Source organism: Peromyscus eremicus, chromosome 2, assembly GCF_949786415.1.
Source record: "Peromyscus eremicus chromosome 2, PerEre_H2_v1, whole genome shotgun sequence".
Classification (NCBI taxonomy): Eukaryota; Metazoa; Chordata; class Mammalia; order Rodentia; family Cricetidae; genus Peromyscus; species Peromyscus eremicus.
Window position 1 is genome coordinate 149,515,653 of NC_081417.1, and position 9,837 is coordinate 149,525,489.

Sequence of the window (9,837 nt, forward strand, 5' to 3'; positions counted from 1 at the left end):
ACCCAGGTTTCAAGGTTCACCCGATAGCTTAAATGAGTAACACCCCTTAGTACTTAACGCACAGTTTACCCCCCTCCCCATCTGATGACCGGGACATCAAATAACGCAGCAAGGGCTGGAGAAATAGCTCAGTGGGTGAAGGCGCTGGCCGCTATGGATAAGGACTTGAGTTCGATCCCAAGGACCCACAAGGTGCAAGGAGAGAACTGACTCTCACAGGGTATCCTGCTCTCCACACATGCAAGGTGGCACGCTCTCACCCACTCACAGGATAAATAAAATATAATTTAAAAGTAAGCCAGCAAGAAAGCCTAGAAACCCCGAGGGAGCGCTCCCACGTGACCACAGCCGGCTCGTGGAACTGACACGGTCATAGAGTCGTTCGCGGCGGCTCCGTGAGGTCCTCCTGGGATCCGATCGGTTTCCCAGGAGGCCGCAGCAGCATCGCAATCACCTCGGCAACATCGTCCTTCCGGTTCCCTTTGCTCGGTCCCCACTTCCGGTATAGCTTTCGTCATCAACGGGCGCCGGGCCTCCGCTTTCTGAGAAGGGTTTCCCGGCGGCGTAGGCGTTGCGGGTAGCTTCCTGGCGGCTGGCGCGGCTCGGCGTCGTCATGGAGAGCGGATCGCGGCCCTCGCTGGGCCAGTTCATCCTGCTGGGTACCAGCTCGATGGTCACCGCCGTGCTGTACTCCATCTACCGGCAGAAGGCCCAGGTCGCCCAGGAGCTCAAGGTCAGTGCGGGAGCCGGCCTGGCCTCGCCGGCCGCTCGCGCCGAGCCGAACCGGGGATCCACGGGGCCTCAGAGGACGCTCGGCCCCGAGGGGGACCCCGGCCACCCGCTGCAGCGAGGCTGCCCAGCCCCTTCGTTCTGAAGTCCCTGGAGTTACCCTGAACGTTACCGATTTGTCCTAAAATTATTTCTCGAAAAAACTGCTGTGAGAGAAACAGAGGTCGTTGTCCTTGTGGATAGTTCATTCTTGGACGAGACATCTACACGTAATCGGACGGTGTGATGGAGTGAGAAGTGTTGGAGTGAGGCAGAGGAAAGTGGAAGGATAGTTAAACGGAAAGTTTCCTTTTGTTTCCTTCGCTGAGGTAGAATAGTCCGACAGAAAGCAACTTAGGGGAGAAAGGGTTTATTCGGCTTTCAATTCCAGGTGACCGCCCATCCTCGCGGGAAGTCCAGGCAGGAACTTGAGGCAGCTGTCAAATCACCTCTGAGGCAAGAGCAAAGAGAAACAAAGGCATGCATGCTTAGTGCTCAGCTTGATTTCTCTTCTGTTACAGAGTCCAGAGCCCAAACCTAGGGATGGTGTCACACACAACATAACAGGCCAGCTTTCTCACTTCAGTTAGAGCAGTGAAGACCGTTTCTGAACAGATATGCCTACACACCCACAGGCCAACGCAATCTAGACAGCCCTTCATTGAGACACTCTTTCCAAGTGAATCTAGATTGTGGCCAGCTGACAATTCAAATTAACCATCACGGGGGGCGTAGCCACTTTAAACAGGGTGACGTTTGGGATGGAGATGGAGGACATGTGTGGCTCCAGTCCGGAAAGCAGCAAATTTAGAGGCTCATTTATTTAACCAGTCAGAAAGCAAACCGTTTCTTTTTATCCCATGACCAGCCTCTTTAAGCTCCTTTTACCTTGACTTCCTGTAGTACTTAGGGTTACCATCACCGTGATGAAACACTGTGACCTAATGAACTTGGGGAGGAAAGGGTTTATTTGGCTTATGCTTCCAAATCACTGTTCATCATTGAAGGAAGTCAGGACAGGAACTCAAACAGGGCAGGAACCTGGAGGCAGGAGCTGATGCAGAGGCCATGGAGGGGTGCTGCTTTCTGGCTCGTTCCTCATTTGCTGCTCAGCCTGCTTTCTAATAGAACCCAGGACTGCCATCCCAGGGGTGATACCACTCACAATGGGCTGCACCCTCCCCATCAGTCTCTAGTGAAGCTGGGTCTTATGGGGAAAGCTTCTCAATTGGGGTTCCCTCCTTTCAGATAACTCTGGTTTGTGTTTGGTTGACATAAAACTAGCTAGGACACTTCCCTAGCATGAGTGAGTGAATCCTTGACCTGTGAACCCAACTAAACCTTTCTCCTTTATGTTGTTTTTCTCCCAGTATTTTATCCCAGCAAGAGGAATGCAACCATGACAGCTTAGAAAAGATAGGTCTTTGTGTTCAAGTGTAGTATAACAGCAAGGCAGGAGTGAGGACTTCTGTTGTGTCCTTCCCATTGACTATCAGATTATTGAAACAGTGGACTCCAAGAAATTGGAATTTCCCCCAGGAAGCTCCTGCTGCTGGGAGAAGGAAAAGCCGAGGACCTGGGCAGGGTCAGAGGAGAAATTTGTCAGGATGACCTTGGTAGGAGGGACGGGCTGAGCCAGTGGTGCTGGGCAGGACCATACCTTAACCTGACCGCTCAGTTCTGCCATTTAAACCTTGCTTCCTGCTGGAGAGATGGCTTAGTGGTTAGGAGTACTGGTTGCTCTTCTAGAACCTGAATTGATTGTCAGCACCCACACGGCAGCTCACACATTATCTGTAACTCCAGTCTTGGGGGATCTTTTGACTTCTGTGGGTACCAGGCATGTACGTGATGCACAGACAAGCATGCAGTCAAAACCACTCATATACATAGAAATTAATAAATAAAGTAAAAATTTGAAAAACCCATACTTTTGTGTTAGGACCCAAAGAAAGATTTGGGGTAGAACCACTGGATATCTTTGCCTTCCCCTTCCCAATGTGGCTACAGTGGATAAATGTCTTTTTTCTGCTTTTTACTATTCAGCCTTTTTAGTAGACTAATTGAGGACAGGTGGCTGAGCCTGGCTAGTTGTGGATGCCAAGGCACAGCTCTGACCCTAACTCTAGTGACACTGAGCTTTCCCCTCTGTTTTTAGTTGACAGCATTATTTTGTTGGAACTGTCAAGCTGACCTCGAGAGATGGACCTTTAACGGTCAGGGGAGAATCTTGCTTTGTTTTATTCACATCTCAATTCTTAACTCGGTGTTTGACAAGTAGTAGATGGTCAGTCCATGCTAATGGTTTTGTTTTGGCTGAAATGTCACAGTTCGTCAGCCAAAGGCTTGATTTGGCACTCATATGAAAGGTGGACTCCCGAACCTAAGTCCTTGTTCACCAGGCTGATTTCAGTAAGGGCTCAGAAACAAAACCGTGGCGTTCCTGCAGTGAAAGAAGTTCTGGACTCTGCAATGAAGCAGTTTATGAGGAGGCAACTGGGTCTGCTGTACAAATGGCATCCCAGTAGGAGTCCAGCTGCCCAGCTGTTCACCTAATTAAATTACTAAATTACTCCTGGAGTGGCTGGCTCCGAGTGTAACTGAGATTTCACTTTCTTGACTCCAAAACCCATTTGACTTCAACTTGGCTGTATGTGAGACTCTTGGCATTGATGAACTCTCCAGGGCCCGTCTTTGGATGACCTTAAAAAGCCTTGCCAGGACAAGAGGATATAGCTCAGTTGGTAGAGTGCTTGCTCAGTCTACATGAAGTCCTGGAGTTGATCCCCAGCACTCCATAAGCCAGGTGTGGTGGGATGCACCTGTAGTAAAGAACTCGGGAGGTTGGGCAGGAGGATCAGAAGGTCCCAGTGCTAAGGAGGCAGAGGCAGGTGAATCTTTGAGTTCCAGAGCAGCCTGGTCTACCTAGTGAGTTTGAGGGAGCTAGGGCTACAGTGAGACCTTGTCTCAAAAAACAAAACAAAACAACCCCCCCAAACCAAACACAAACATACAAACAATGAACCCCAGAACAAAGGACAACGAAAACGAGTTGAAGGGCATTCTCAGATGCGTGTGGCATCCCAGTCCAGCCTGGGATGCATGCGACCTAGTTAATTCCTAAAAGGATGAAATAACCCTTCCTGGGAAGTCACGGGACTCCTGAGTTTAGATTTTCATTTTGTGGTTAGGTTACAGAAGCACAGAGCTGAGTTTGTATCTTACTCCGGTGTTTTTCTTGGTCATGGGAATGCTTGAGTATTGCAAGGCTCCACGAGTCAGCCATGCACTGGGTTTTCCCATACCTCAGGGTTCACTTATCCCACCCAAAAAATCCCGTGAGGTTGTGGTTTCCCCTCCCTTTCCAGTTTTGGAAACAGAATCCTAAATGAAGTTGTTCAAAATCACTAAGGATCCAGCTTAATCCAGCCCTATCTTTGCTGAAGTTCATCTACAGTATGCCAAGTGGCTAGTACCTTTTATATTTTCCTGTAAAAGTGTTCATGTTAAAGGAGTGTTTTGTTCAACTGGAAGCCAATGGTGACGCCTCCAATCTCGGTAAAGACGAGCCCAGAGCACCCGCTTGTTTATGGTCAGGTTCAGGGCCAGACTTCGGAACTGGATCGTCTAGATACTCCCTCCTGTCCAGTCTCCTCATCTCCCCCACCACACACACACCCCTTAAGTTTGATTGAGCATGTCAGTATTCAGTGGCCAACTTAATATCTATTTATTTTTGCATTTAGGGAGCTAAGAAGATCCATTTGGGTGAAGATTTAAAGGGTATTCTTTCAGAAGCGCCGGGAAAGTGTGTGCCTTACGCTGTCATTGAAGGTGTGTTTGCTTTTTAGTGTGAGTGGCAGCAACTGCCTCTTTCCAGTAGTAGGTAAAGGCCATCTTGGCTGACATACAGACCCCCCCTTCACATTTATTTATGTACTTATGTATTTTATCTTGTTCGTATGGGAGGGGAGGGTACCACTCTGCCCTTGTGGAGGTCAGAGGACAACTTGGGGGAGTTGGCTCTCTTTCCACCTTCAAGTAGGTATCAGGGTTCAGGTTGTCAGACTTAGTGGCACCTCACCTGCTGAGCCCACTTGCAGGCCATCGTTAGAGCTTTTGAGTGGTACTGGGGCCTATTGTCTTGGGCAAGGTGACCAAACCATTGTGGGTCTCTGATTACTATAGAGAGACTTGGTGTGGTATAAGTTAGTTAAGACCTGAGTGATTTGACTCGAATGAACTGCCTACATAAGGTGATCTGCAGAGTGCTACCCAAATGTGCCTTGTGGTGATACAGATGCCATTGTGTTGATTAATTAGTGAAACTCAGCTCAAACTCATGCTGAAACCTTGAAACCGGGGCAGCGCCGTCCTGATTCAGAAGGACCATGATTGCTCTCTCCACAGGAGCTGTGCGGTCTGTTAAAGAAACACTCAACAGCCAGTTTGTGGAAAACTGTAAGGGGGTGATCCAGCGGCTGACGCTTCAGGAGCACAAGATGGTGTGGAACCGAACAACCCACCTCTGGTGCGTGTTCTCTCGTCGCTCTCCACTGGCTGGAAGCTCACTCTGTCTGTTTGGAGGCTGGGCCTGGCCTTGCTGGGTCTCTGGTTTTGGGGGACAGTTGCAGAGCCTGCCTCTCCACACCCCAGAACTGCTGTGTGAATGTGCACTTCCCTTAGAACCTGGGAGGCAGCCAGTGACAGACAGAGAAGGCTCCTAGGCCCACTTCCTGATTACAGAAGGGACCTGAATCTGTTGATTCTTAGCACACTGCAGCTGTAGAACCACTCACTTACACATTAGTCACGTGTGGATTTGTTTAAATAATTTTGTGTAGACGAATTTCTAAACAGTCTTATTAAATAAGAAGCACAGAGCCAAATATAGGGTGAAGCCGCAGAGATCAGGGAAATAGTGAGAGCTACCAGCTAACCTTACTCACCACACTGCCATAGCTTCCCAATCTAGCTACTTTCTGTCTACCCAGGCTTTTATTGCCTTGCTGTTCTGCCCTCTCATTGGCTCTTAGCCCAGCCACCTCACTTCCTTGTCACTGCCTGTCTCTACAGACCTCCAGGTCTCTATGGTTGGTACTGGGATTAAAGACATGTGTCACCACACTTGGCTCTGTTCCCTAGTGTGGCCTTGAACACACAGAGATCCTGCCTGCTAAGTGATAGGATTAAGGGCATGTGTTACCACTGCCTGACTTTTGTCTATGGCTGGCTGTGTCCTCTGATCTCCAGGCAAACTTTATTAATTAACATACAAATAAAATATTACCACATTTCAGCACAAATAAAATAAAACAACAATTTTGTGCCATCACATGAAGTAAACCATTTTCCCATCTGCCCCTGCAGATTTTTGTCTCAGGTATTTATATGACAGCAACACAGGGAATAAACACTAAGGGTGACCTCTGTTGCTACCTGTTGCCCACTGAAACCTGAGGATCTAAAGTGGACTCTCCTCGCTATGATCTCAGTGATTTAATACATTAGAACAGTGGTTCTCAACCTCTGGGTCATTTGGGGGTATTAAATGACCTTTTCATAGGGGCCGCCTAAGACCATTGGAAAATACAGATTTTTTTTTTTCTCCGAGACAGGGTTTCTCACTGTAGTTTTGGTGCCTGTCCTGGATCTTGCTCTGTAGACTAGGCTGGCCTGGACTCACAGAGATCCGCCTGGCTCTGCCTCCTGAGTGCTGGGATAAAAGGCGTGCGCCCCGGCCGCCCCGGCTCGGAAAACAAAGATATTTACATTACAATTCATAACAGTATCAAAATTACAGTTATGAAGTAGCAACATAATTTTATGGTTGGGGAGTCACAATATGAGGAGCTATATTAAAGGGTCGCAACATTAGGAAGATTGAGAACCAGTGCTCTAGAATAGACTGATTTAGAGACCAGCCTCCAGTTACGATGGCGGAATCCATCCCGTGGGTTCTGGGGCGGTATCTGCATGTAGGTGGCCCTGTGTGGGAGTTGGGTACCTGTTCCTCTTTTGTTCATCTTCGGTCCTTGCATTCTTTTAGGAATGACTATTCCAAGATCATTCACCAGAGGACTAACACTGTGCCCTTTGACCTTGTCCCGCACGAGGACAGCGTAGCTGTGGCTGTGCGGGTGCTGAAGCCCCTCGACTCGGTGGATCTGGGCCTGGAGACTGTATACGAGAAGTTCCACCCCTCTGTGCAGTCGTTCACCGATGCCATCGGCCACTACATCAGTGGGGAGCGGCCCAAAGGCATCCAGGAGACAGAGGAGATGCTGAAGGTGGGGGCCACTCTCACCGGGGTTGGCGAACTGGTCCTGGACAACAACTCCGTCCGCCTGCAGCCCCCCAAGCAAGGCATGCAGTACTACTTGAGCAGTCAGGATTTTGACAGCCTGCTGCACAGGCAGGAGTCCAGTGTGCGGCTCTGGAAGGTTCTGGTCCTGGTGTTCGGCTTTGCCACCTGTGCCACCCTCTTCTTCATCCTGCGGAGGCAGTACCTGCAGCGACAGGAGCGCCTGCGCCAGCAGCAGCTCCAGGAGGAGTTCCTTGAACACGAGGCCAACCTGCTGAACCAGGCCTCGCCGGAGGACAGGGAGAGTCTGAAGAGCGCCTGCGTCGTGTGTCTGAGCAGCTTCAAGTCCTGCGTCTTCCTCGAGTGCGGGCACGTCTGTTCCTGCCGCCAGTGCTACCTCGCCTTGCCAGAGCCCAAGAGGTGCCCGATCTGTCGTCGGGAGATCACCAGGGTGATTCCCCTGTACAACAGCTAGGGGTGTTGCAGTCACCCTGCAAACGTCCCTCCCCTAGTCAGGGTTTATCTTGAGGCCTTTGGTGGGCTGGCTGTACCTTAAGGTACGGTGGAGGGGACACTGTCGAGCCCCACATCTCCGACAGCTGGGGTTGCTTTTCAACTGGACAGGTCCCTTTCCGGTTCCAAGCACCTGGTGGGGGCTGTTGGGAGGTCCCCCTTCTCAGGAGCCAGATCCGTGTGTGTGAATGAGTAAGACCAGCTCATTGTCCAAGCACCAAGGCCAGTGGTCTCGACGTTTGCTCCCTGGGGTGCTGACTCCCTTAGCTTGGGAGAAAGGCTGAGCTCTGAGGGCCTTGCAGTGTGGCCTCTTGGGAGACTGCCCAGACTCCTTGCTTCTGTCCATGGGAAGGAATTTCTTAAAACTTGTCAGGCAGGACAGGCCGCTTGGGTCTCTCTTTTACTTGCTTACTGGGTAGTGTGTGCACACGTGTGGAGAAGGCGACAGGAAGTAAGATCAGCATGCCTGCCTGGCCCATGTGTGGGGGACACAGGTCAGCAGGAGGACAATAGACATTTCTGGGTGTTTCTAGGGGGTTGTTCATCCATCAAACACTGTATATTTCGTGCCTACAGAAGTAAAACGACACCCAGTTCTGTCGTAAAGGGCCTGGCATGTGTTTAGAGCATTCTGTTGATTTCCTGTGGCAAGGCCTCACTGAAAGCAAGTGAAGGTCACTGCTGTCTTGGCCGCCGGCCTTTGTAGCTTCTCTGCTTGCTTTTGCCAAAGAAAGGTAGCTGTTGGGTACCCTCACAGCAGGCCTGGCAAGACTACTTCACTGTCCTGTCAACAGCCCCAGCAGCGTTCACCCCCCCCCCCCAACCTGTGAGTGCAAGAGAAATGGGAGACTGTCCTTCATCTGAGCGGTGAGGAGTCACTCACAGCTCCTCTTCTGAATATTTACCTGTCCTCCTTCGTGCGGGAGAAGGGCTTCTTCCAGGCTCTGACACTGGTACTCACGCTGTCCGAGTGAGCGGTACAAATTAAACAGACTGCTGCGTCACGTGTGTCTCTCGCTTTGTTCACTGGAGTTGAGTGGCTGAGGAGGCTTCCCTGGGGTGGAGTTGAAGCTCCACATGACAGGGTGAGATGGAGCTTGGAGACTTCTGTTTTCCTCTGGTTGTGAGGTGGCTCCCCAAGATGGAATGCAGTTCGTGGTTGTTGAGGTCCCCATGCTTGCCATGCCCACGGGGGACTCTAGTGAGCCCTAAATACTACCCTAGACAGCTGGCCTGGGCTGCCACCTGACCTTGCTGACATAGTTGTCTTGTTTGGAACACTGGAGCAGCTGAGGTAGAGCGGGGCACTGTGGACAGCAAGGGGATGTTAATATTCAGTGCTGTGTGTACAGTATTGTACCAGCTGCTGCTCCAGTAAGTGGGGCATGGTGACAAGCCAGTCTTGGTGAGTTCGAGGTCAGCCTAGTCTACATAGTGAGACCCCCATCTCAAAACAGCTGGGGCTGGAGAGATGGCTCAGTGCTTTAAGAGATGGCACTTGTTCTTGCAGAGGACCTGGGTTCAAGTCTCAGAATCTACATGGTGGTCACAACCATCCAGCTCCAGCTCCAGGGGATCCGTTGCCCTCTTCTGACCTATGTGGGCACCAGACATGCACATGGTGTGTAGACATACATGCAGGCAAAACACCCATACACAAAACTAAGAGAGCCGGAAAAGTTGAAAACATCCCAGAAACGAACCCTGCGATTACAAAGAGGGTGATCCTCACCACCGCCCTCAGGCTGTGCCAGTGGTTGTACAAGCCGGGGGAAGTGAAGTTCACGCGGGCTGGTAGCTCACTAGCACGTTGTGGCCACCGCCTGAGCTCGAAGCGAACAAAAAGCTAAAAGAACAAAAGAGTCTTGCCCAGGAACCTCCAAGTAGTTCCTGTGGGGCTCACAGAGTCCCTGTGTCAGCAAGAACAGTCGGTAGAGGAAGACTCGACCATGCTGAGGGACAGACAGGTAGTGAAGTGTGAAGACTGTTGGCCGGGCAGGGTGAGGGGACCACTGGGAGAACCCTTCTTCCCTCGCCTTTCTCTATGCCTTTGCCAGAGTCGAGAGCAAATCTGAGCAGAGGGATTAGGAGGCGGGCAGGTGGCTCGTCTGTCCCCCAGTGGACTTCTGCAGGACTCCAGAAGTCACTGCGGGAGACTTGGGAGCAGAAGTCTCCCGGCTGTACGAAGTGGGTGTGGCCCCTGGTGCTAGGTTCTGGGTCTCAGGTCCCTGCTTGGTCCTAGCATAGCTGCC

At 50.9% G+C, this 9,837-nt stretch overlaps 1 protein-coding gene across 1 annotated transcript; it reads left to right on the forward strand.

Annotated features, from left to right (window-relative positions):
* The first annotated feature begins 483 nt into the window (after positions 1–483).
* On the forward strand, positions 484–8,589 carry Mul1 (mitochondrial E3 ubiquitin protein ligase 1). Its single transcript, XM_059255270.1, has 4 exons — positions 484–733; positions 4,515–4,602; positions 5,179–5,299; positions 6,818–8,589. Exons 1-4 carry the CDS (start codon positions 614–616, stop codon positions 7,545–7,547), a joined length of 1,059 nt encoding a protein of 352 aa, XP_059111253.1. The 5' UTR covers positions 484–613; the 3' UTR covers positions 7,548–8,589.
* Positions 8,590–9,837: the final 1,248 nt, after the last annotated feature.

Bases quoted from the DNA above. Each gene is read 5' to 3' on its own strand.
- Mul1 (XM_059255270.1), top strand. From the start codon at position 614: ATGGAGAGCGGATCGCGGCCCTCGCTGGGCCAGTTCATCCTGCTGGGT. The intron at 4,603-5,178 runs GTGTGTTTGCTT...CTCTCTCCACAG, and splicing joins GCCTTACGCTGTCATTGAAG to GAGCTGTGCGGTCTGTTAAA. The intron at 5,300-6,817 runs GTGCGTGTTCTC...GCATTCTTTTAG, and splicing joins AACCGAACAACCCACCTCTG to GAATGACTATTCCAAGATCA.